This window comes from Heliangelus exortis, chromosome Z, assembly GCF_036169615.1.
Source record: "Heliangelus exortis chromosome Z, bHelExo1.hap1, whole genome shotgun sequence".
In the NCBI taxonomy this organism is placed as follows: Eukaryota; Metazoa; Chordata; class Aves; order Apodiformes; family Trochilidae; genus Heliangelus; species Heliangelus exortis.
In genome coordinates, this window is record NC_092454.1 from 28,284,502 (window position 1) to 28,312,116 (window position 27,615).

The following is a 27,615-nucleotide window of genomic DNA, read 5'->3' on the forward strand; positions in this document are numbered from 1 at the left end:
AGCAGGGTGATATTCCACAAAGCAAGCTCAATTTCCCAAAATGCAAGTTGTACTTTTATACCCCGAAACAGAAGAACTTTAACATTATTCCATCATTTGCACCCATAACTGATTAACTAGTTCCTCATTTCCATTTAAAGTGGCAATGGTAAAAAATTTCACTACTCATGCTCAGAGAGTAAGGGCCTTCTTATTAGTAGGGGTTCCTCTAGTTTATGGGGTCGGTATTTTAGTATGCTAATGGTACACTGATACAGTGAGTCCAATTACTCAGTGGCTTTCTGTCCTATGCTGAATTCTGTAACCAAAAAAAGTTGTGGGTAGCAGTGGGGTGTGCTCCTTCTCATCCCTTCCATCTGTCTTGCAGGCCTGTCTCAAGGCCGGGTTGCTCACCACTTGGGACGTTTTCCTCCTGTTGGGATCTGGTTTTGTCTAATTCTTACTGTTATGTGAGCCCTATTTTTATTCTGCATGTTTTCTGTGTTCTCTTTTATGTGATTTCTTTTTCCCTTAAATTTTTACTTATTTCAACTAATAGCTGGTATCAGTATTTCAGTGAAGAGGAAACAACCAAGAGGGGAATACTTGATCCCTTTTTAGAGTTGTGTACTTAGTAGAAAAGCAATATGAGACTTCAGTTTATTCCAACCGGGAGTACAGGACTATGTGGAACGGATGGAAAGCTTGTGTCAGCAAGGCTCGCTGCCAAGTACCCCAGGGCTGCCTCTGCTGAGGGATCCAGTAAGACATTTCGGCTTGTTCGGCACAACTTTTGGGTGTCTTTTGGGCCACCCTGGCCCCAACCACAAGAACCCGCAAAACTTCGTTGCCTGAACCCCCCATGCCCCCTCCCCGCTCCCGGGGGGAGCCAGTGTCGTGGGCCAGCCCCAGGCCGCCCTCTGTGCTGCTGCTCAGCTCCTGCCCCGCCCCAGCCGTGGCGGTGCCCCCAGCCTCCTCCGCACAGGCGTTTTAACATAAAGAAGGGAACGAGGCGCGCCGGAGGGACAGTGACGAGGCAAAGGGAGGCAACGACGCTAGCCGGGCCAGGGTCGCGTCGGTCCCCCCCGTCCCCCTGTTACCCCTCAGCTCCATCAGCCCAACGCGGCCGAGGCCCAACTGGAAGGCGCCGCTGCCATAGCTGCCCCTCCGTCATCAGCCGGCGTCCGCGCCCCGACTCCAGGCCCAGCCCGCGGGGCGGGCGAAACCGGGCCGGTTAGGAGAAGCGGAGCACGCCAGGTTCGGTGTCTCGGTGGGTGGTCTTCCTACGCCCCACGGTGGGCCCCGCCGCCCTGGAACTCAGGTAGGCGGCGGAGGTGGTGTCGCTCTGCGCGGCCGCCGCGGGGGGTGTCTTGGGCCTCGGCTCTGCCCGCCGGCAGTGGAGCGAGGTCGGCTGTAGGCCCCGGGAGGAGCCGTCGGACGGAGGGTGGCAGGGCCGACTCTGGCGCCCCGGAAGAAGCGGCGGTGTGCCGAGCTTTGGCCGGTATTAGTGAGAGTAAGAGGCGGGCGTGGGCCGCGCTGGGGTCCGACTGAGAGCCATGGTGATGCCGCTCGGCGCGGCCTGGCCCGGTCTTCCCGCGGGGGGTGGTGGTAGCGCCTCTGTCCCCTCTCAGCGCTGCTGTGGGCCGCAGCGGGGCTGCTCCCGGTTTGGGAGCCATGGGGCGGCTGTACCCATGGCTGCGGGCACAGGCGCATAGGATGGGTTTCCTATGACAGAACCTTGGCGGGTTCTGTCACCGGCCTTTCCGTGAGCCGAGCCCCGTGCTCCCCGCAGGAGAAGCAACCCGCGGGCCCGTGTACCCTGCACTCCCAGCCCACGGCTGCTTCGCTTTCCCTAGCAGCAGCTGGTGTATGTTCTGGAAGTCATGAGGCGGTGAGGAGGGACACATAGCCCTCGTGAAGGTGTCCGGGCAGGTCTCGGAGGAGGACAGGGTGTTAGTGTACCCGCCTGCGAAAGGAAGCCGGGGGAATTGTCGTGTCATGTGGATCATGAAGGCTGTAGTGAGGTTGCTCAAGTGTGCTTTCGGTGCCAGCTACCAGTAACAGTGTAAACAGCGGGAAAGGCTGAGTTCATCTGTAAGCACTTGTATCTGTCCATAACCATTTATCTCTCTTATCAGTTAGAACTTCAGAAATCATCATACGACTCATAATACTCCTAGGCATGTGCAAAACTTGCTTAGGAGTATGACCTTACAGCTCTGTCTGATAGTAACAGAGTGCACTAGTGCCCAGACTTCTATGGGTCATTTTATAATTTCTGTATTATAAATCTTGCTTAGTGAAGGGTGGTTAGACAGTGGGACAGGTTGCCCAGGGAACTTGCAGATGCTTCCTCCCTGAAAGTGTTCAAGGCCAGATTGAAGAGGGCTTAGAGCAGCCTGACCAAGTGGGAAGTGTTCCTGCCTATGCAGGGGCATTGGAACTAGTTGATCTTTAAGACCCTGCCAGCCCAAACCATTCAATGATTCTGTGTAAGTTGAGACTCAAAAGCTTTCTTTAAGTGTCAGTTTTAGCAACAGTGGTACTAACTGACTGCATTCGTGCACTATAATGTGCATTAAAGTGTTACTTTACAGAGTACAAGGCGCTTTAGTTTATTGGACAGTGTGTTTTCCCCCTTCAGTCTCTACATGTTAAAATACTGGGGGATTGTCTCTGAACATCTAAATGCTGTTTTGAGTGGTATACAGATACACAGGAAAATAGTTTTAGGTCTTAATTTCTTTACATAAAAGTTATTTTTATGCTGTTTACGCAGGGGGTTTAGGTACGTACACTTACACCAACAAATGATGTACAGTGGTAGATGCTTTCTGTGACAAGTATCTTATCTTACTTGTTGGCCTGTTCTCTAGGGCAGTGCAGTACATCACTGTACATGCATACATACATGTGGAAGTGAACTGACAGCAGAAGCCTGCACTTACACAGATCTCAGTGGGAGTGATGGAGAGGGCCTGTGATGTGGAGTAGGACGAGCTGTTTGTACTAAAAATTGGCTGACTTCTCAAAACAGCTCTTCCTGAATAGTATAAGAGTCCTTGGAGCATTTCCAGGAGGCATGTAGCGAGAACTGGGGAAACAATGCTTTGTTTTACTATGAGGAGTAGAAGGGTACAGCAGTGATTCTCATTCCTACTTTTCCCCAGCCATCTCCCTTACTGAAGGCTGCTTTTCCCACCACCTTCCTGCTGTTGGTGTATTTTGAACCATATTCTGCATTATGTAGCGTGCTTGCTTTATTTTATTTTATTTTCCCCTTGAGAAGGAGCGTTTATTAGAATACTGAAGATGGGGGAGAGTGGTTCTCATAGGGACTTTGAAGTGGATGGAAGTGAGACAGTGGAAGTGCAATCACTGAAATTAAGTTATTGCATAACAGTGCCAACACTATAGCATGGCTCTCTTCATGTTCTATGTTCTCTTCTTTGACCAGCTTCAGGTCAGCAAAGACCAGCTTCAGCCACCAGGCTTGCATAATCATATGCAAATGTGGTATGTTACGGTGAGGTCAGATGAACTGATTATTCTAGGTCAGTGTTTTCTGTTCACACTAGGGTTCGCACAAATTTACTGTACCTTCATATGCAGTTGGGCTTTTATTAATTTTTATTATGTAGCAATTAATAAGAGAAAGTGCATTTGAGAAGGAAGCAGAGAACAAAACTTGAAAGCCATTATGTCCATAACTCAACTAAGCTTGAGGATGTGACCTTTAGCAATGTGAATGGTCAAAGTTGAATGAGACACACCTAGATATCTGCTGAAGATTGCATCAAGTTAAGTCAAAGAGCTAGGCATTTAAAGTGCATCAGTTAAAAACCAAACAAAAAAACCTTAAGTTGCTTTGATTAAACATATTTTTCTTGCTATATTTGAGTAGATATTATTTTTAACTAGTAGCTTTCTTTAAACAGCTGTTTCTAGTCAAAGGCTGAATTGAATTGGTTTTGTTCAGGTTCAATTTAATGTTTGTTGACCAGTCAGATTTTTGTATAGGTTTTTTTTGGTTTTGGGTTTTGCTTTGTTGCTGGTTTTGTTTTATTTTGTTTTTTTGATTGGGTTGTTTGGTTTTGGTTTTGGTTTTGTTTGGTTGGGGGTTATTTGTTTAGTTTTTTTGGTTGGTTGGCTGGTTGTTTTCCAAGTGGGTTAACCTGAAACTGGAGAGGATTTTGGAAACTAAATGTGTTTTGTTTGGTGATAAGATGAAAATAAAAAATACAAAAAGGACAAAATAAAAAGGAAACACATTTTTAACTTACTAACCAGCTAAAGAGTAAGAATTATTTCGTTTACAATATGTATCAGATTTTTTTACATTGTTGTTTTTTTTTGAGAATGTTAAAAATGACCGGGACTCAATATTCTATTAATGGTTTAATTAATTAATAAAATTGAAATTGCAGTGAGCAGAACAGCGCTGGGTGCATGGGGAGTCTCCGCTCCGCTCACACGCACATCTCTAAAACTCTAGAATTACCTTATATTGGTTACAATTTGTGAATATTCAAAAGGAGGTGGGTTTACATACATAATTCGTAGGGATTACATAATTCATTATAATATTCATGATAGGCGGAGTCTGGGTGGAGTCCTCTTTTGGGGAGTTATCTGGAGGTTGTCAAGGGGTCTTTGGATGAAGTAAAAGGTTTTCCTCAGGCTTGAACTTTCTACCTTTCTTGATTTCGCTGACTTTATTATATGGTTACAAGGCAATATCAGACCCTAGCCATAACTTTCCCCTTATCTGCTGGCTGTGACATCTTTATGTTCTGCTTTTGCAGATGTTCACATTCTTTTGGTGCGTAGTTGGCCTTGGCAGTGCCTTGTTTTAAGAACAAGACTAACACTCCTAATTATCTTCAAGACAGAAGTTAGTCTTGTTAGGGCCTTGTTTTGTGCACACTGAAACAGTGGAAAATTACATGTCTCAACTGCTTTGTCTAGCCCCATATTCACTTCTTTCTCAGTTTAATTCTGAATTTCACTGGTTAGGAATACAAATTCATTAACATATATTACAAACATTTATTACAATAAGTAGCAGCAGTAAACAGCTATCTTTACATTAGTCAGGAGCATCAGCTTACTGATGGAGTGAGGTTGAAGCATTCATCTGCCAGTAAGGAAGTCATGTTATTTAAAGTACTAAATATTTCACAAAAGTTGCCCTCTGTTAAACACTTTAATCTAATAGTGCTTTTTAAAGAGATCTTAGAAATTAATTATCTTTCTTTCCCACCATTTTATTTTACTAACCTGTTTGCTAAGTCTGCTTGTAAAAAGTTTATTAGCTTGAACTGACTTTTAGAATTCCATCTGTCTCTTTTCTGTGTAAACTGCACACTCTGTCATGCTGACCTGGTCTGCTGGCTCTCCTGTCTGTGGGACGAGATAGTCGCTGGAGTAGCTAGTTGTTATTTGCTTAGTAATTAGTTTTATATTAGTTTTATATCCTCTTGACCCAGGAAACTACATTTAAAAAATTATAAATATTCCATTTAAAGCTACATGAATTACAAGAAGTAACAAATTAGTTAAATAGTTCTTTCTTCTTGTAGTAGGAACATATGTTTAGAAATTTCTTTGATCTTCTTTTGCAAAACATGTACTAATTCCTTATTCCATATAAACCATGTAGTATTTATTGTCCAGTGTACTGGATTGCTAAATGGCTTAATACTTAACTTGTATATAAGAACCTTCCCCACCCCTCCCGATTCTGTACATATTCTTTTTGCTAGTTGTTTTGCAGACTGTTGTCTTGCATTGCCTCCTAAAGTTATTGCACATGTTTTATTGATTTAATAATAGCCATTCCTTTTTTTCTTTTTTTTTTCCTTGAAACCTGCAGGATCATAACATAGGTGATAAGCATAATATCACTTTCTTGCATTTAATTTTAATTAAAAATTTTATTTAAAAATATGTCCCAAACTTTGTTCATAGTTCATCTGAATGGTCTCACGTGGCAGAACATTTTAATGTTACTGCATTTCACTTTTTCTTTAGATTACTTTGGAATTTCTCCTAAGGAACAGCAAGAGTTGGTGAAGAATGTGTGTAATTTATTGATACATTTCGGGAGCTTGTTTTCTGTAATTTATTTTTTTAACCCCCTTTCCTGTGCCTACAAATGTGGTATTAGTCTGTAAAACATAATACAACTTCTACAAGAGAACTTCAAGAGCATAGTGAAACAATATTGGTTTAGGTTACTTCAGCTGAATGAAGGAAACTTAGATATCTGAAAACACCCATCGAGCTTTAGCAGTATGTGCAACAGTATCGCAAATAAAAGAAACTACAAACTGCCAGCATCTTAAAGTCTAGGGCCTGTCTGCTTCAGATCTAGAAAAAGAAATGCAGCACCTCTGTGGGTACTCTTACGTAGCTGAAATTAAGCTTAACTTTTTTCTTTTCTTCTTTCCCTTTCATCTATTTCACTTGTTTTACTTGCAGATTGGAAATAATTCTTTCCAGAAAACTTTGATCTAAAAGTACCTAACTATACCAGCGTATTTCAGTGACAAAGAAACAAGATGGCATTTCCAAGAGCACATACTATATCTGAAATTTACTTTTTAGGCAGCAGGGGGAAAGGCATGGACAATTGACAGGCAATTGAAAAAAAAATGTGTGCTGCCTTCACGTGTGGTGGGTGAGTGACTACTTAGTCCTGATGTTTTACAGACTAATGTATCTTAACTGTATGTCCTGGTTTGGGCAGGATAAAGGTGATTTTCTGTCTTGTACTTTTGCTTTTAGCTAAGTCTCTTGTAAGTACCTGCACTTGCTGAAACTAACAGCAAGTTTCTCAGACAGTATCTGCTTCTAAGACTGATAATACTCGATGTTTATAGTTACTGCTAGAGACTGGTATGCAGAGCCAAGGACACTGCTCAGCTCTGAGGAACATTTTACCCTCCAAGAGGGATAAAGAGGTCCCACCTGCAGCCCTCCTTTGGGGAGGAACAGACAAGATAGATGCCAGAATTGACCAAACAGAGTATTCCATCCCATATACGTCATCCTCAGTATAAATTTGAGGGATCACGAAGGCCAAGCCAGATTTCCTGCTTCCAGCTTCTGGCTGCCTGCCCTTCCTGCCTTTCCTGCTTCCCTTCCTTCACCCCAGCACCCTGGAAGGATCCCGTCCGTTCGTCTGCCTGTGCTCCTGATCCGTGCCAGCCCATATCTGTGTGTTCCTGCCTCCAGTTCCCGACTGCTGCCGACTCCAGGAGTCCAGCCTGGACTTTCCCAGGGCTGTCCTGCAACCTCAGTGGTGACGTGAGAGCTATTGGGGGAAAGGAGGGAGGAACATGGTATCCATTTTCCTGTATATTTGTATATATTTAGTAATTTTTCCTATTTATCATTGCTGTTTCATTAAAGTTTTGTGGTTTGGTTTCCAACCCATAGGTCTCTCTCCGTTGGTCTCTCTCCTTTCTTTATCAGGGAGGAGAGAGAGATTAACAGAGAGCGTCTGTCCCTCGGTTTAATTGCCGGGCCAGTGTTAAACTGTGTTATTTATTGCAAACATTTGTGGTGCATATGGGCACAGAGATATCAACGCTAAAATCTGATGCAGTGAAAAAATGTGGGTTTGATTCGTTTCTAAAGCCTATATTTGTATATGGCATCTTTGGCAAGCCTGTCTTTCAAAAAATTGGGTAGAGTTTCCCTGAAATGAGTGGGAGATGAAGAGTTAATTAAAACCCAAATGATTGTAGATGGCATCCCTTAAAATTTGCTAGGAATGGATGTTCTTATTGGTCGGGTGTGGAGAGACATTGGAATTTTGGCACACCCACGCTAAAAGTGAGGCTGTTGCAAACTGCTCCAGGCATGCCCAAAGCAAAATTTCCAGTGTGATACAGTATCCTATTCCTGTTGCAGCAAATGAGGGGATCAGAGAAGTAATTTCTGACTTAATACAAAGAGGCATTATTGTGTGTTGCCACTTTCCATTTAACTCTCTCTGTTGAAAGGAGAATGGCAGTAGCCTATAGGACATTTAATACTGGTACCGAACAATTGACTGCAGCTGTTCGAAACATTTCAGATTTGGTACCAGAAATACAGTACAGTACAGTCCTGTGCTTGCTTACCTCAATTTGAAAGATATATTTTTTCAGATTTCCATTAACTCAGGGGATCAAAAATATTTTGCCTTCAATTGGGATGGAATACAATATACCTTTACAAGTCTACCCCAGGTTTATAAACACTCACCCACAGTCTCCCACCATGCTCTCACCCATGAGCTGGAAAGCATTCCTTGAGATTAAAAACAATTCTACTGTAAAAATCTGTCAGTACATTGATGATGTTCTGACAGGGAGTCAAACTGAGGTGGCCATAAGAACAGTTTTTTATGCCATAATTGGGCACTTAATGAGGTTGCAAATAGAAATTCCTGAGGACAAAAGGCAACCTCCATCCCAAGAAACAGAATTTCTAAGAATTAAATGGAAAGGGGGAACATGGAATATTCTCCAATACTCTGACTCACCTATGAGAAATAAAAGCACCCACAACTGAAAAGGAGTAACAAAAAATAATGGGAACATTACAATACTGGAGAAGGCACATTCCTGACCTTTCACAACCTTTATGTTATCTGTTAAACACTGGAGTGGAATCTAAAGCTCTTCCTTTTGGAAGCACAGACATTTCAGATGCTGGGACCTCTCAGCTCAGAGGACCCAATAACGATAGAATGGATTTCTATTTCTGGTGCATTATCATATCACTTTTGGCAAAAGGGGCCATCTGGAGCCATAGATGGTAAGTTTTTATTCTCAGTCACTAAAGAACTCAGAAAAACAATATTCTGTCTTGGAAAAAGGTTTGCTCACAGTAAGCACAGCACTTAAGGAAATTAGTAAAATAATTAAGAAACAAAGGGTAATCCTCTGAGGGCCCTTCAAAGTAATTAACCATGTACTGTTTGGGAAGGCACAGCTATTCCCCTGAGGAAATATCTCAAAGGGGGACAATTCAAAAATGATACAGTCAAATTGAATACTTTTTTGACCTTTTCCTAATTGAAGAAAGCCCAGATAAACAATGTAAAAATCAGGAATCAATTGGATCCACAAAGGAAAAGGATTTAATAATGAAAACTCCTAGTCCTAATAAAGAGGCCCCAAAACACAAAAAGTGATCGCTTATACTGGACCTTTCTAAAGGTCAGTAAATAAGCAATATTGTTATTGTGATAACTATATCTGGCTTAACTTGTGCTGAAATCTGTGTCAAAGCTAATGGGGGAAACATGGTTTCTTTTCTGAAAAAAAGTTCTTGGGGTTTTGCCACCAGTATCGATTGGACCCACCAGTATTCAGTCTGATACTGGGACCAATTTTATTTCCCACCTGGTGCAACAATGGGCTAAAAGTGAAGATATTAACTGGACATTTCATATTGCAAGCAAACAGCATAGTGGAACTACCAGCAGGTTAATGAAAAGGCTTATTAGGCTAAGTGGGATGAAAGACCTAATTATGCAGTTTCTGCTGTTAACAATCAGTGGGGGGGTAAATGGCTACCCAAGAAGGAATGCTTTCTTCCCCTTATCATCCATTCAAGGTAACAGCTCTGATAAGAAGCTTCCCAGGAACATCAACAATCCCTGCAGCTAGGACAGACAGTTTCGATACATTTACCAAATGTCAGTAAAATTTAACCTGCCCTATAAACTCCATTGTATCCAAATACATGGCAACTGATATGAATGATAAACAGCATAAAATTAGCATGGACTGGATAATCTTTGTGGAGTAAGAATTAGGTTCTCTTTTCCTTGTAAACCGATGTTTTCTTTATGTCGTTTGTGTAATCAGGTTTTGTGTATAAGGATGGAATGAGATTGAATTTCTCAGATTCCAGGTCTCTGCAATTTAGGAGATCCAAAACGCCGTAGTGTACAGTTTTGGAATTGGCTACTCTGATGCTGACACTGGAAGGTGTTACTTAGAGACAGCTGAAGGGCTGGCCGTCTCTAGCCTAAGCAGAGTAACTTAAAGCATGATGATACTTTTTTATGATTGCTCCTGAATTGTTGTTACCTGTAATACATTTTATTGATGGTGTAATATCTGGTGGTGTTATGTCAAGTAATGGATTTATGTTATATTTGTGATTATTTTATTCCTACTTTCTTTTCTTAAAAGCTTCACTCAGGGGTGAAAACCTGCTTTCTTGCATTTTCTCCCACTATTAACCCCTTCCTAAAGCCTCCTTTTCAGTGTGGTGTTATTTCCCCCTAACTAAAGCACTGTAATTTGCTTAAACCATAGAGATGGTTACTTCTGTAATTCATGCAACGAATATGCCCAGTGGCTAATATTTCCTCGTGAACAAAATATAAAATAATAATAGTTACAGTCTGTGACAATATGCCATGTTGTTCCTCTTGTACTTGTTTTAATTCTGAAGGAAATCTTTAATTATGCGTTGTCTTGAATGGACGTCAACTCCATTTTCATTCTCTGAGAAGCAAGAAGATAAGTCTTCTGTGATACGGAATGAGATGATAGGGTTTTTTTGCAAAGGAGGGACTGCTGGTGACAGCTGCTGAGCAGCTAGGATGCCACTCTTTGAATCAAAAGCAAGCTGCCTTCATATCTGGAAGAGGGAGGAATTGCTGTACCCTCAGTAGATGAGGTCTGGTCTGTGGTCATGCTGGAACTAAGGTAGTAGCTGTTAGACACACTTTTTAAAAGCTTTGTTTAGTGAGATTATTTTCAACAGAAAAAACTGTAGGAAGAAAATCCGCGGAGGCTTAAAGGACGACACGCAGTCACCAATATGGTTAAAGTGAAGTCGTTTATTAACAGTGGACACTCGCTTTATATAGAGCCTTTGTTTATATAACAATATCTTGCAGGTGGCTATATCTTGGACACAAATTCTGTTCTCACAGAACTTCTGCTGGCTACCTCATTATCCTGTTATTCTTCTTTTCTACTGCCAGTTCCCTTATCTTTTTCCCATAGCTCATCTTTCAGTAACCTTGCAACTGGGTCTTAAGGCCCTTAGTTTACTCTAGCTAAAGCTAAAGAGTCAGGATTGCTCACATGTCTGTTTTCTTCCAGACAATTTCCCAACAAAAAACGTATGACTGAATATGAGAGAATTTGCTGTGATTGTACTACTAGATGTGGTGAGGGGCTGTAAGGAATCAAATGGATTAAAAGGATGAAAAAATTAGCAGGAAATATTATTCTTTGTTGTCTACAGTGTACAGTTGTCTAGAGTGTTTTTAATGTTAAAGAATATCAGGAGTATATTTTTTAAACACGTAACTAAAAAATACCCATGATAAATTAAAAGGCTGATGTTTATCATACTTTTGTTGTTCAGCACTCTGCAGAACAAAAGACAAGGCTTATCAGATAAGCACTGGTCATGACCTCTCTCTGATACACAATCTAATTTCTGTGATCCCCGAGTTCCTTGTGTTGCATAAAGGCTCTGTTCCTGATCAGACTCTTTTTTATTTCTAGGAGGATAGCACTGTGTTTAAAATGGAAGTTGACATAAATGGAGAATCCAGAACTACCCTGCCTACCCTTCCTGTGCCTCTTGCAGAAGTGAGTCCTGTGGGCAGGATGGAAGCAGAGAAGCCCCGCTGCTCCAGTACCCCCTGCTCACCAAAGCGACGGACAGTTGCGGGATACCAGATCCTTCGGATGGACTCCAACTACCTGGTTGGTTTCACAACTGGAGAAGAGCTGCTAAAATTAGCCCAGAAGTGTACAGAAAGTGAAGAGAATAAAGGGGAATCCGGGCCAAACTTTTGCTCCAAACAGCTTGATTCAGGACTTCCACGTTCCTCTCGTTTTTACAAAACTAGAAGTAGATGCTATCAGCCCTATGAGATCCCAACAGTAAACGGAAGGACGAGGAGACGGATGCCGAGCTCAGGGGATAAATGCACTAAGGCTTTGCCATATGAACCTTGTAAGGCACTTCATGGTCCCTTGCCTCTTTGCCTTTTAAAAGGTAAAAAGGCTTATTCAAAATCCTTGGACTACCTCAATTTAGACAAAATGAGTATTAAGGAACCTGCTGACACAGAAGTACTACAGTACCAGCTCCAACACCTTAATCTTAGAGGGGATCAGATGTTTTCAAGAAATAACACATGAGCTATGATTTTGACTTTAGAGCCAGTTTATGATAACTTACATGTTGCTGCAAAAATCTGTACATGACTGTTAACATTGTAGGTCATTCTGTATGTTAAATTTTATCAGAAAGTTATTTATTTGAATAGAATTTTGGCAATACAGTATGTTACAAATACTCAGAGGGATAACTTTCTGAGCAAGCAGTTTTTCATGCAGAATTGACTCTCACTGGTGGATGCTTCTTTGGATGCCTTTAAAAAAAGCTTTGATTTTTAGTTGGGGATTTTTTTATTTTTTTTTTTTTACGGTTAGGCCTAGTATTCACAGTAATTTAACACTGAAAAATTGGTGATGTCTGCTTGTTTGTTGCTAATGTTGGCTTGATGTTAAAAAATGCTCTTCGATACATACTCAAGTTTAGGAGGTTTTCTGGTTTTATTTTCTCTAATATACAGTAAAATGTATGTGGGTTTTTTGTTTGTTTGGGGTTTGTTTTTGGGGTTTTTTGTTTTTTTATTATTTTGGGTTTATTTTTTACAAAATGGACCAGAATGAGCACTTGGCTAAACTGGATCACTTCCTATTTAAACAGTCAAGTTTAGACACTTTCAAACTGGGCTTGCACTTGTGGAAAGAGCGAGGTTCACTAAAAAACCAACCAACCAAACAAAAATTGCTACTTGAATTTTTTTTTTTTTTTTAATCTGTGGAAGTAATTGCTGTCCTCCTTCTACAGAACTTGCTCAGGGTTATTATAATCAAATCTTCTGGGGAGTGAAATTTTGGGGTTTTTTTTGTTAAAGGGATTTTTTTTTACATGGTCTTGACAAAAACAAGGCTTCACTTCACATTTCCATAAATACACTGAAATGTCTTCATAGGTATGTCAGTAATGTTTTTAATTTTAATTTATGATTTCTGCATCATGTATAGTAAGGGAAGGTTTTAAATACTTTCCAAATTGCTTTGGAAGTTCAGTTGATTTGAGACAACACTAAAGGCGCTTTTTTTTTTTTTTTTTTTTTTATGATGCAGTGCAAGTGAAGTGTTTATCAGCATTGAAGAGATGATCCTGTTATTCAGCAGAGTAGATTGAATTCAATAGCCTACTTTTACGCAAGAATTTTTTATCCAAACATGACATGAAATGTCGATTTGACTGATGTATTCTAGATGTTTTTAAAATATTTTAGTAATTTCTGTTAAAAAAAAACAACTTTCAGACTTTGTTTAGGTATAATCTTTTACTGAAGTAGTGTTTAACTTGGTTTTAGTTTATAACCTTCACAAAAAATGTTAAAAGTAAGATGACATTGTTTTGAACAAATTATTTGATTGGTTGTTTCTGGTAGAATAAGATTTTGTTTATCATTTAGAATTAATAGAAAGTGCTAATTAGTGCATGTATGATGAAAAAGGAGTTCTCATGCTGTCACTCCACAGTTGTAAATGGAAACAGCTCATTAGTCTTCATTTTGCTGGTTTGGCTTTTTTTGTTTTAGGTTTATTAGAATCTTCGCAACAACCTGATGTGTGTTTTCAAAAGTTAACTACACCTGTTTAAATTTAGTGCATTGAACTATGATCTTGAAAGTAAAATCTTCCTATAACAGAATGTGTTCGATGCCAAAGAGATGGGAGGATTTTTTCAGGAGTAAAAACCTGATTCTTGAAATATTCTGTGATTCTGGCTGAAAAATAAAAAAGGGTTGGTATAAACACCTATTCTTGTGGAGTCTTTTGTTGTGTAGGACGTGTCAACATTTAAAAAATATTACTTTAGACCACGGGTCACTTGAAGCAGGGGTTTCACAGGACTTCTTTTGTGAAAGAAATGCTTAGGTTTGTTACTTTGTTTCAGGAAATAAGCCATGGAATTATTAATATTTTGTCCATGTTTCTAATGTCATCTTCTGCTGTAATTGTATAGCTATAATAATGGCAGGTTTGATGGCTATCTAGCTAAATTCAGGCATAAAAAATTTGTTAGTACTTTACCTGTTTGGTGATTTGCTAGCAGAACTTACGCACCTGTGAGGAGTTCCTTTCTTTATAGCTGAATTAAGCAGTATCACAGCCAAATGAAGGGTTATGTCTTATTATGTCTTAATATATTATTTTTGCTACTTATAATACCTTCCATTAAATTAAGCTCAAAACATGAGCTTAATTAAATGCTCATGATTAATTAAAATCAAACATGAGATGGGTCTTCATATTACTAAAATGAAACTGGAGGTGTAAAAGTACTAACTTTTCAAAGTCAGTTCTCACTGTTCCTGTAATAAATTAGAAGGGGAAAAGAAAGACTCAAAATTAAGGTTTCCTTTCCTGTTTTAGGTGTCTGCAGAAGGATTAAAATACTAAGGGTATAAATTATACAGTTTAGTAGCACATCTTCATTTAACATACCATTAACCAAAGCAGATCCGGAATCAAATGTAAATGTATAAGCTCGGTTATTATGGCAGATCTTAACTTCAGGCACACTACTGGCATTTTTTACAAAATACCAAAGAAAAATCAGTATGAAATTCGTTATCTGTGTTTTCTTCTGTCATTTCCTATATAAGCATTTTGCATCTCCTGTTTCCTGTCTTACAGGCTTGTATTTAGAGCTGTACAGAGTACCTCACTGACCTTACAGTATTCCTTACCTTCTCTTTGTTAATCCAGTGATTTCTGACTTCTGCTCTTGTTCTCTTGGGTGATGATTTCTCTTGCTGACAATGTTTACAGTAGTGGAGATTGCTACTTGCAGACGAAGACTGCTATACAGTGAGTAACAGACAAGCTTTTAGAATTTTAATGTGTGGGGTTTTTTGTTTGTTTTTTTGTTTTCTGGGAAGAATAGGAAGGATGGCAAAAGGTGTGTTTTTTTTACCACTGAAAACATAGATGTAGCTGCCTGGATATGGATTAAGGTTCTTAAGGTTCAGGGCTTGAAGCATAAATAATGTCAGTATTTTGTGGGCAAATAAGAGGACAAGTGTAATTTTAAAGAAAACAGGAGCAGAAAGGCTGCATAAAAATCTTTGAAAATCTATAATGTCTGCAGCAATATCAGCTGATCAGTTTCAGTAAAGGTAGACAGGCTTATATAATTTGCTTAGGAAAAAATGAGAAAACTATCTAGAACACAAACCTGTGGTCTGAAAAAATCATAGGTGGGTTCCAGGGTAGGTAGGTTTCAGTTAAACCCAATTTTAAGGTTAGTACAAAGCTAATACCAAGTTTTATGGGTAAAACTGTTGTTCTTCACACAGTATGCAAAACCCAATCCATACAGTCGAGATACTTGTTTTCTTCCAGTTCTGTGGAGGATGCCAAGCTAGCACACCTTTCCCTATAATAGGATTTATTTTATAGACCAAACAATGCAAAATCACCTTATCTTTAAGTATAGTGAGACTGTTTGCCTGTGTGATTGGCTAACTAGTCCTTTGCCTGCACTTGAAGTGCTAGTGCTTCTGCTTCTTACTACTGGCTCAGTTTAGTGGTCAAGACAAACAAAAACCACAGAGAACAGACTTGCCAATACCTGCCTGCACCCTTCCCTGGGGAAAACAAAAAGGGAATGAGGAAGATACTTAAAGCTGGGAACCAGAACATGTTTAATGGAAGAGAGAAAGGACAGTAGAATAGGATCAATAAAAAATAACAAATATGTACAAAACCTAATTCAGATCATGGCTAAGGATCATGTAAAGGTCCACAGCTCTTCCCAGCACTCAAGGGATTCGGATCCTGCAGAGCATGTGGTGAGCTGATGACAAAGCAGGTGTCTCTCTGCAAGACTTCTGAGTGCAGGAAGCAGCAAGGAAGAAGGGAGCTGGAAGGGAGAAGAATTTGCCATCCTCATGGCTTTTATAGAGGATAGCAGATGAGAGGGAATACTGCCTCTCTGCCCCTCTCTCTGCCACCCCAGATCCCTCAGGGTCCTAAATACTCTTAGGTCCCTGTCTTGATACCATAAAATTAGCCTGTGCCCCCTCAATCTAGAACAACTGGAAGAAAAAAACCCAACCAAAAAATTGGAAACCAACCAAAAATGGAACATAATGCTTCTGTTTTAGATGACAGAAAAAATGTTAAATCCCTACAGTCTGCCCCTTTGGTAATCTATTGCATTGAAATGGTCATTAAGAAGTTTATTACATCTCTTCTGCCAACTTAGTCTGAACTCTGCTGGTTTAGATGCAGTTGACCAGTGTATTATTATTTTTTGTAAACATAACCTTGCTGGGCTTGTTTATATGGGTTCCCATGAAAATGAACTATGAAAGCACATCTTTTTTGTCTTAACAAATTTTACTTGCTGGCGTAACTAGAGAACTCAAATGTATGTCTCTAGTATAACAAAGAAACAAAACAGACCATTAACAAAAATAATTTTAGGCATTTTTACAAATATTTTTGGATTTTGCTCTTTTTGGTGATGAAGTTTCATTTTCAAAGGAAATGTTAAATCTTCACCTAAACTACTTTTCAGGGTGGTAGTGTTTTAGAAGTTACAGTCATATTCAAACATTGATTTTCTTGGCCTCAGTCAAATCTGACTGGAATAGGATTCACAGTTCAGAAAGAGTCCAGTTGCATAAAGAAAACAAACTAAATGTAGGTTCAGATCAGCTCAGCACAGTCCACGTTCTCCCTTATTACCAGACTCGTAGTAGGAAATAGAAGAGCACTCACAGAGGTTCTGTATTTAATGTTACCATTCTGTGAGGTGAAGAAGCACTGCAGAATGTGTCACCACTGTTTACCTTTTCCAGGACATATTTCAGTATAAATGAAAACCCCTCGTTTCTTGTAAGTAATGTCTTACGATGCCAAGAGAAATTTTGGCTTATTTGATTGTACATTTGTGTATTATTTGGAAATTCTTTTTCCATCAAGACTACAGAGTCAGCTATTGTCTGTATTTGACACATACTCTTTAAAGAAAACAAAATGGAGAGAAGTTGCCAGTGACCTTGTTTTTATTTAGGAGCACATAAAAAAGTTATGCCACAGCTTTTGTTGGCTGGAATGATAAGTATACTTAAATTTTAACAGTATTTTTTTTCAATTTGTAAACAAATATACATTCATGTGCAAGACCAATGCTGTCAATACACAATTACACTAAAGAAAATGAAATGTTCTAAGTATATAGCTGTGAAACCTTCCATGTTTTTTGTATTTTTAACCAGCTTTTTTAGAATTAGTCTGCTCAAGCCATTTTGTGTGTAATAAACACTGAAAACACCTTGTGGCAAAGTGAACACAATTAGAGTTGCACTGGCTCTGGAGACAAGAGCCCTACTTAAAAATATTATTTTGAAGCTACATCTGCAATTTAAATATGAAAGGAACCATCTGACTTGCTGTTCTGAAGTCAGTTATTAGCCACTTGAACTTACAAATGTGGGCAGTATTTTCACACATTTGGGATAGTTATCATAATTCAATAACTTTTCATGCCACAGATAGTATCACAAGAACAGCTGAGACTGGATGATCATTTTACATAACCCAATACCTCGAAGTTCCACTGAATTACTAATGATTCTCACAGCTCTTACAATTTTTTTTTCTTCAGTGAGAGTTATTGTCAACAGATTAGAAGCAGAGAGGTATGAGAATTCCCAGGTCTGATGTATCCTGAGTATTTTGCAACAGTAAGCACTGAGATCTAGTAGACCACAGTCTGTCTCTACCCCTAAGGGATGATAATAAAGCATAGATGGAATATTTACGGTTTTTTGGATAAACTTACTAGACCAGCTGTAACAATCTTTTTATAAAACCTGCTTTTTAATATCACCTTTTTGTAGAAACACATGAGAAACCTTAAAGAAAACTGTCTTTTTAGTAAACAAAGCTTTTGATAAAAATCTGTCAAAGACAGTTTTATCTGCTGGATGATATACAGGTACCCATATACAACAAAACGTTGTATACTTTGTATAATAAACAACAAAAGAAAAGGTGTATTTGAATGCTACAGGTTTGATGTAAACATAGAATAAAATAAGGAGAGTCAAAAGTGTAAATACATTAACTCGCTCCATCATGGCTAATTATTGCAGCATATATGATACAAAATCATTCAAATGCAGAAAAGATCTGGTTATCTTCAAAACCAGGCAAGAGATTTCTTTGGAAATGTAGTTAAATCAAAAAAAAGAGCTTCTAGACATTATGGTTTTTTACATTTCAGCCCACAAAAGAAATTCACAGGGAGATTATATCCTCCTGAAAATAGAAGTTTGTAATGACAACAGACAATGCCTTCATCAGTGACATCAACAGAGCCACTGTAACACATACTTCTGAACTGGTATTTTCTTTTTGTGTAAGTTTATAGTACACATTTGAAGACACTGAAAACGTTCATGTGCAGCTTTTCCAATAAAGGTGTGCAGTTCACCAAACTGATCAATAAATATACTACCTGAAATGGTTTATAAAATGAGTAATGACATTTGACCTAAATACGTAGCCTGCACACTAGTTAATCATCTATGAACTAAATGTGCACCAGGAACTGCAGACAATAGCTTTTGAAAGCTTAGTAATTTAGTTGAAAGCAAACTAAAGATTGTTTAATAAGTTGCTTCGAGTTTTGTCTGATCAACTTCACTTGTTCTCAGAAAGAGTCTCACTACTAAGTCCTACATCTCTCGAGGCCTCTTCAACACATAGTTTAACATTAGATACACAAACAGAAGATCCAGGGGTAGCTGTTTAGATGAAGACAGAAAAAAAACCATTAAATTGTACAGTTGAAAGTACTGTGCTAAAAAGGATCAAAAGGAAGAAAAGGATATTGAAGTTACCGAGCACACAAAAGGTACATAGCATCTAATGAGATGAGTAATGCAATGGGATTTGGTTCTAGATGCCCTCAAAACAGCACAACTATCCAAAAGAAGATTGTGTAGCTGGATGGTAGTTTAGACTGAATATACTAATAATCAAATGCATCATGATATTACTGGCAGCTTCAGTCAGAACCTCATCACAGAACTCTACGGTAATATACATATAAAAATATCTTTAAAATTCTGTCATTTAAAAAAAAATTTTTTTTGTTTCTCTGACTTGGAGATAGATGGAAAAATACTGTTATACTTAAAAACAAAACAAACCCTCATGAATTCTCAGGCCATGGAAATTATTCCAACATTTCTGAGGGTAACAGAAAGTAACAATTACTGCTAAAACTATTCGTGCAATGCTACTGAAATCTTACTAAACCATGAAATTATCCCAATTACAGAGACAAGCAATGTTAAGAAATAGCTGCTCTAGAAAATCATGTAAAATATTAGAAAGAACCCTACTGCTGGAAACAATGTGATGAAGTTAGCCATTCTGCCTCTGACAGAAGTTACTTACGTAAGGTTGATTTCTCTATTGCTATCCTTTCAGGCAAAGTTTCAAGTGGTGTTGGTTGAATTTTTGCAGGGGTATATATATTTAAAGAATTTTTTCTTCCTGACAGTGGAACCGTGTGAGTTGGAGAAGCTGAAATGGGTGGGAAAAACCAGACAGGTGTCATAAATAATAAATAACCCTACACCTGAGGAAAACACCAGAAACAGCAGCCACAGAACTGGGTGTGGGCCTGGCAATATAGGTGCCACAATTACACAACCTTCAGCTCAGCTACTGACTTTTGACTCTAATGTCTAAACTTGAAAGCATAAAAGTCAAATCTAAAAATCTTTTAACTTCAGAAAAATCACATAATAACTTCATGCTGCTAAGGCAGCTAAGCTGAATATCAGTAACAGCTGCCTGTTACTGGCAAAAACATCAGTGACTCTTCTTGCGGTGGAATACGTTTAGTCCAGAACATGGATTGAAACTGCACACAACAGATTATTCACTAAACAATTTCTGAATGTATAGGAAAAGCAGGAGAGAAAAGTAACTAAGGCCTGAATTCTATCAGGTCTAATTTCTAACTACTCCTTTGCAGAAAGGTGACAACAAGACCATAGCGGAAGTATGACAGTTTTTTAAAAAAATTTTTTGTCTTCTGTACTCTAAATTCTGAACTGATTCTGAAGAAATACAAACTTCCTAACCACTGAAATAAAGCATTTTAAATAGCTGAAAACTTCAAAATACCTGAAAACCAGCCTCCCTGAATTATTTTTCAGTAACATCAGTTTTCTTAAACTGCCTATCTTTTTTCTCATATATAGGAGGCCTACCCCATCAACTTAGCTCCGATTAAAATCTAAACCAAATAAAAGTAAAACTAAAATGACAGGAAAAAAAGGAAAAATCCTAACACCAAGGTAACCTTTGTATCAGTACCAGCAAGTAAAAAGTTCCTGATCAAAACAAGAGTCTTTAGACATTTCCTTGAGACAAATGATCTTCAGTCACCTGCCACATCCACTATAAGCATCCTGATATGTCATAAATCAAAACTAACTGAAGCTGTTTCCCAAGTCACAGCAGTACAATGTCAGTGGGGAGTCATGCTCCCAGACACACGCAGATGGACCCAACCCTGTTTGCATTTCAAGATCACTTGAAATGAAGCACAAATTATTAAAAAAACTAACTAACTGCAAGGTGAAACTCTACAGGTGAAATCCCAAGTAATATTGAAAAAAAAAACCAGGAAATAACAGTTTTAAGATGGAAAAGGCTTGTAAAAGGCAACAGTACTCTGCTGAGATTACTGCCTGTACAAGATAAAGACGGGAATACTTCATGCTCAATAAAAAAGCACTCAGTTCAGCTAATGGTGTGGGCAGTACAGAGAAGTTCTTAATGTGAGGAAATGAACCAATTACTATTTCATTAAATCCTTATTTTACTACCCCAGTTAACAGAAACATAACTTCAATTAATTGTAACAGTGTCCACACTTAAAGTTGTTTGTATACATACTTGATTTTTTTTAAAGTAGCTCAGTTTACTTGTTAGTTCCAAGATACCAGAAAGATTATCTAGACATTTTTTAACAATTTCAAATGAACATAATTACAAACGAAAATCAGTACATGTTTCCTGTAGATTTTCCCTTGATGGAGCAGCAACAGAGGCAAGAAATTCATCCACCTGCTTCAGTGACAAGGAGTTGTGTAGAGTTTCCAAAGGGCAAATTGAAGGCACCATGGAATACAGTTCAAAACCTGGAAGAAACACAATAATAAAAAAAGATATATCCAAATGAAAGTTAGAATTCAAGCTATTGCATGGGCAAGTATTAATGCATGATATTTATTTTAAATCAGCACATACAGACATAGCAGTCTTGAAATCATGGACACTAAATATTACATGAATAGAAGCAAGATGTGCCAGTTTCCAAGGTCTACTAAGGGTACCACATAATGTACCATAGGATAAAAATCCCATGTTACACATATAGTGGTCTTCAAACATTACAATTGTGTTCTTTTACTCCAAAATCAGCTAGTGAAAGTTTTCCTCCTAAACTTTTGTGAGTAAAGCACTAAAAAAGAAAAAGGGAAAAAAAAAAGGAAAAAAAAAAAAGGAAAAAAGCCAACAAGAAATGGAAGTTTATCTCATACCTGGCACAACATTAAACAGGTAACTCATTCATCCAAGATAGCTATTTTGTAACTGTTAACAGAAAAGAGCTAGAAATGGTATAACTTCTAAGAAATATATTTCCAGAATTTATATTCTATCATCTTCAACATTCTATAAAAACAAACTGTTGCCTTAAACATCAAAGGAAAAGCACTGTTAGCATTTTTGTACGTTGAGGTTACACATTTAAACTTTTTAACAGATTTACACAGATTTACATTTACCTTCATACATTTAAAAACAGTACTTAAAAGACTGAAAGTATTAGAACCAGTAAGCACAGCAACCTAAAATACAGAAAATTATTGGACTTCTCTTTTCTATGTTAGTACTGATCATACACCAACCATGCATATCCGTATTACTAACATATTAAGAAGCATTTAAACATGTTGGCCAAAAAAAAAGCAAAACAAAAAGCACTTCTCTAAAGTGATGGAAATTTTATTACCTAATTAACAGCTCTTCATCCAACTACATGTCAGAAGAGGAAAATATGTCCATTAGTGATTTCAATATTACAACTTTGCAATGCCATATTGTTAATCTACAATTGCTGGATTTAAGATATTTAAATGAAGAAACATACAGTGAATGAAATAATGAATTAGAATTTCAGTTCAGTGTACATTTATTAGAGATAGCATTATGACTGTGAACTGTTCCTTCCCTTAAAATAATAAGCACCAATATTCCTGTGATATCAAGCATCCCCATTCACTCTTCATTTAGTGCTTTCTGTGGAGAAGTAACACAACATTTCAGCACCCAAATGTCTGTATTTATATTTGGATCCACCTTGGCCCTACTCAAATCTGAGGGACAGTCACTTGAAATATACAATCAACTGAAGTGAACTTCTTTGAGCTTCACTTAAAATACAAATATAATATTGCACTGCATGGAAACTTGGTTTTCAAGTACAAAAGGAATGCCACCACATACTTAATTTTTGTTTTCCTTTAAATGCAGTAACTAAGCTTCAGCAGAAACACTAAGATAGATGTTCATAGTACATATCAATGTTGAAAAAAACTATGCACGCATGCAAAGCGTAAACCCTTTCTTTGAATTACAGTCATACGTAAGATTTATCTCTGCCCTGTCAGCAAAGGCATTATCACTTGAATGGGAACTTACGTTATTAATTTTGCAAGGAATGAAGTAGAAAAATGTCAATTTTTGAATAAACAATACTGTTATAACGCAGTATTACAGAAAATCTGAAAGCAATTTTTAAACACACCCTTTAAAAAAAAACAAAAAGGTTTTCCTTCAGGAATTTTCCCTCCATTATTTTTTTCTTCAGTTCTGAACAGTCGTCTGCATTACTTATTTGAAGTTTTTTTATGATAAATATTTTATGAGAAACAGAATTTTAATGATGAAAACAGTATCCCTTTAAAAACAGTTCTGTAAACAAACAGCCTTTGAGTTTGTGCTTTATTTATTCTTAAAGCACTGTCACAATCAAAAGGCAAGACAATAAAAGGGTTAACGCAGCAACTGTTGTCTTAGATTTAATACCTATGGAGACATACCACTGGAGTCTAGAAATTCTACAAAAGAAATGGACCACCACCTAAAGAAGAATGGGTGTTCTGCAGAGGCCCAGAAAGTAATGTAAACCACTGTCGGAAGATAACTTTTTCACCATGTTCCTTGAACAAAAGATGGGGGGTAGTCTGAAATGAGTTAAGAGGGTATGATAACTACACTAAAAAAAAATAAAAATAATAATAATAAAAAATAGAGTGAAAGGGACAAGGAGAATCAGAATGATAGTCCAGAAGACAGACAAAACAACAGTACTATGTTCATGTGTTTATAAAGAACCCTCTGAAACCAGCAATATGCTTAGGTTTCATAGGAGCTCATACTGCATAATGTGCAAAGACGTGTGGTAAAACTGCTGTATCAAATTAATCAGAACAAGCAATGCATTCATTAAAAGCAGTTTAGATATTTTTTTTTTTTAAGAATGCAGTTGCAAAAAGATAGTACTAAATGGAATAGAAAGTAATTGTATTATTGGACACTAACACTCAAATGCATTTCTTACTTTCTCACCTTGTATGTTTTGGAAATATTCAGCTTCAGTCTATAGAAAAAAATGGCCTCCTATCTTTCCTGTCTGTCCTACTGACACTAGAACTGTCCTTTTACATCAGACATAGTCTTAATGGTATTAACTCAGCCTCATTATAGCAGTTTCCCTTCAAGAAGCACTGCAACTACAGAAAGCCACTGTAGATTCCAAATTAATACAACAAAGGGCTACTTTGCTTCTCAGCAAAGCCAAACAAAAGCTCAAAAAAAACTTGTTTCTAAGCAAGTACATTTTCGATCTAATAAAGAAGTGTTGATGATTTCCACTGCAGTTTCATTAATATCAGCATCACTGTACACTGACAGCCATCATACATGTTTTAAAACTGCAATTAATAAATATGGAAAAGCTACATTAAGATTCAGTGGATGCTGAAGACATGAACAGGACACATTTTGGGTCTATCTAATCACATAGAAAGGTAGGCACAAAATCCTTAGCTGAGGAAGAAAAAGGTATACCTCTACAAAGACATACCTCTGTGCTTGGTTTTGTATCAGACTTTCTTTGCAGATGGAAGACAGGCTAACTCTCACTCTTGAAGCTCAAGAGGTCAAGGTAAGCAACAGACAACTCTCTTGCTGTGATTTTTAGTGCAATATTTAAGTAATTTGCACATCTGATGAACAAAGAAGTATGACAGGATAATATAAATTTTTGTCTGATGACAGATATAGAAATTTGGCAGGAATGGAGTCAAAGTTTCTACTCACTTTTCTAATTTAGCATTACTTCAAGATAATCATAAACTCCAGTTCAATTATTTTAGAATAAGGAGGTTCAAGGAAACAGGTAAGCAGGAGAAAGTCAAAGAAGAAGCAGCAGCTACCAAGAAGTGTATACCCAATAAAGATCAGATTTAATTCTGTTTTTATCTTGTAACACACAGTCTAATCACACAAGAAGTTGGGGAGAATAATTTATAACAGAAATCATGACTAACAGGAGTTCAATTTTTTCAAGAATTTTTCTAAAGAATGAATTTTGTTGTTGTATTTATACTAATGAAAGGTAAGGAGTTAGGATCTCTAATGATTACAGATACATTTCAAGTTTTGCTTGAAGTTTGGAACAACAGATGGCTGGATGATAGTGTACATTTGTACTTGAAATAAAAATAAAAGGATGAAGCAAGGAACCTTTTCTTTTTGTTTTAAAATAAAAGCAAAACGTACCATTGGTTGGGTGTCGAGCAAATGAGATAGAAAACCTTTTAACAGCAGAACCGCGTGTGGTGTCTGAGAAAGAGAAAAACAGGTACCTGAAATTTTTAACAGCTACCAAAAGAGGGACATTTTAAAATAGGAGTGGAAGAAGAAAGAAAAAAAGAAAATATAAGAAGGTATTAGAACTGAGTGGCATGCAGAAGGAACCCAGGAAAGGGGCTAAATAGATGTAAATAGATGTAAAAGTAGATGTCAAATGTGCATTGTTGGTAACTACAAGATGTGTAATGAAGTGTACAAAAACAAGCAAAATGAGCTGGTGATTCTGGCATACAGGGTTATATCAGGTTAGAGTCAAACACTGATTTGGGGGGGGAAACACTGAATTGGGGAGGAAACTGCACGAATACTCTTTCACCTCAGAGTTGTAAAGGTGGGCTTTGTCATCTTTACATTCTGAAATCTACTGAGAGTGTTTCTCCTCTACCCCAGATTATCCGAAACCGAAAATCTCCTGCTCCATTGTAATACAAACCCCACAGAAGAAAGGTCAGGAATCCTAAAATTTTCACCATCAGTATTTAACTTGTTAGCTTATAATTTCTTTCATTCCTTGTACATGCTTCAAGTAATCTATTTCAAGTTCAGTAAGTAAAGCCAAAAACCCAATGTTTAAAATGAAAAAAATAAATAATTTCAAAACCAAATTTTGGCTTACTTAAAAAATACACTTACTGAAATCTCTTGGAATGTACTGCAAGTCTGTGAGATAGCGTTCAAGGCAAAAACAAGAATTAACTCTGCTATAAAGCTAGATACAAGGAAGCTATGGGCAATAAAGAAGCACCAGAAACTCATACAATTAATACTAAGGCAAAAGATTCTAGGATTCCGTTTAAATAAGTAACCTACAATTTATCTTTAGAATTTTAATGTGCACAGGGATTTGTGCGTGCATGTGCGAGAGTGTGCACATACCATCTATGAAGCCAGCAGAAGTCAGCTTTTTACGATGAGTACGAGCATAATCCTGTAGGTTAGGTGCACTTGAGGAACCCCCGAGCACTGAGGTACTAAACAGGCCCGCACAGTGAGACCCTGATGGGAGTTAGAGAAAATACATACAACAACCAGGTGTTCGTCCAGTCACATTGGGGATGCATGCAGCATGCAAGCACATGGCTCTTACCACACACAAGGCAGCTTTTGGCAGTGCCTTGGACAGGTTCACAATATGCTTGTAATGTCAGAGTGGTACTTGTAGGCTGAAACTACCATAATTTATTGTGGTTCTACTCATGACACAGCACCCTCCGCTATATGTGCAAAACGAGGACTGGCTCTAACAAAGTGAGTTCTTGTCCTGTTTTCACTTTTGGTAAAAAAAAGTTACTAATTAGCATCAATGTAAATAACTAAACAAAAAAAACAAACAAAAAAAAACCAACAAAAAAACCCAAACAAAACCAAGATGATGATCATGTGAAAGTTGCGTGCTTAAAAACTACAGTTCTGAAACAAATGTAAGCTAGAAAAATACTGCTCATTTTTTAATCCAAATAAACCTTTAAGGTGACAGGCTGCAAATTCCCACAGACTTAATATGGAAATATTTGCCTTCTAGCCCCAGCAAAATGTTAACCAAATTGCAAATACTCTATTCCTATTTTAGCTATCATCACTGCTAATGTTACACACTGAAAATGCTTGTAAGTTCCATCAAATTTAGCTTGACTTCCTTTCTTAAGAAAACATTTGTACATCTCCATACAAGAGAGAGTACTTTTGTTAGAAGTGAGTAATCCCTGACACTAGGTCGTAAGTTTTAACAAATTAGTGAAAGTCACAGACAGTAACACAAAAATAATTTTTATAGTCATCAACCATAAATTAAATTGATATACAGCAATGAACAAAATGGAAAAAAAAAAAGTTGCAATTTTTTCCTTTAGTTTTTAATACTAATTGAAAGGAGAAACTGTTTTTCACACAGGACTTATCTTTTAACATTTTAAATAACTTAGTAGCTGATTTATTTTTTTTTTTTAAACCACCTATCTCTTCAGTGATACTTCCCTTCCTCACTTTTAATAGCCCAGTGAGGGGAAACATTACTAGCACATGTGACCAATCACAGCCAAAATAAATAGGTGCCTGGTCTGTGGCAAAAGCTATTCACACTGAATGTAATATCTTAATCTATGCACAGAAATACATCAACTACCACAAGCCATATTGTGTTACACATTGGCAGAAGAGAAGTTGTTCAACTTTAGCAAACACACAACAAAAAACATGACTTAAATAAACAGAAGAACCCAATGTATGCATTTTACTAAGGGAAAAATATAATCTGGAAAAAAATATCACAGAAAGATTAGACATACAAAAATGACATCTTTACAGAGAAAGGAAAAGCTGCTTCTACATTTATGCATATAGCTTATGCATTTTCTACACTCCCATTTTTCCTACAAAAAGACACATAGAAAAAAAGCAATATTGATATACAGTAGTGCAAGATTTCATATCAGTTGTATGTATGCCTGTTTCAAAGAAGCAACAGAAAAGCACCACTTGAATTAAAAGAATATTAAACAACTCATTGAATTATCAAGTGATTAATTCT

General features: G+C 37.7%; 2 protein-coding genes across 24 annotated transcripts in view; one reads left to right on the forward strand and one right to left on the reverse strand.

The window, feature by feature from the left end:
- The first annotated feature begins 1,167 nt into the window (after positions 1-1,167).
- On the forward strand, positions 1,168-12,415 carry MACIR (macrophage immunometabolism regulator). 4 transcript variants are annotated; one of them, XM_071730773.1, is made up of 3 exons: positions 1,262-1,300; positions 6,463-6,661; positions 11,514-12,415. In XM_071730773.1, the coding sequence occupies exon 3, from the start codon at positions 11,535-11,537 to the stop codon at positions 12,156-12,158; it is 624 nt and encodes a 207-aa protein (XP_071586874.1). In that variant the 5' UTR covers positions 1,262-1,300; positions 6,463-6,661; positions 11,514-11,534; the 3' UTR covers positions 12,159-12,415. The 4 variants fall into 4 exon arrangements, with proteins under 4 accessions (XP_071586876.1, XP_071586874.1, XP_071586873.1 ...); XM_071730775.1 differs by lacking the exon at positions 6,463-6,661 and having other exon boundaries at positions 1,168-1,300; XM_071730772.1 differs by lacking the exons at positions 1,262-1,300; positions 6,463-6,661 and adding an exon at positions 8,652-8,790.
- A 4,689-nt stretch (positions 12,416-17,104) lies between these two features.
- The window catches only part of PPIP5K2 (diphosphoinositol pentakisphosphate kinase 2), a 54,930-nt gene continuing 44,419 nt past the window's right edge, over positions 17,105-27,615 (reverse strand). For 9 of the 20 annotated variants that reach the window (XM_071730758.1, XM_071730749.1, XM_071730748.1 and 6 more), the window contains 5 exons: positions 25,965-26,084; positions 24,996-25,058; positions 21,155-21,286; positions 19,527-19,655; positions 17,105-18,868 (listed from right to left, as the gene is read on the reverse strand). In XM_071730758.1, the coding sequence (XP_071586859.1) occupies positions 18,765-18,868; positions 19,527-19,655; positions 21,155-21,286; positions 24,996-25,058; positions 25,965-26,084 (548 nt within the window). In that variant the 3' untranslated portion in view covers positions 17,105-18,764. The other 11 variants (XM_071730755.1, XM_071730761.1, XM_071730754.1 and 8 more) reach the window with 7 other exon arrangements.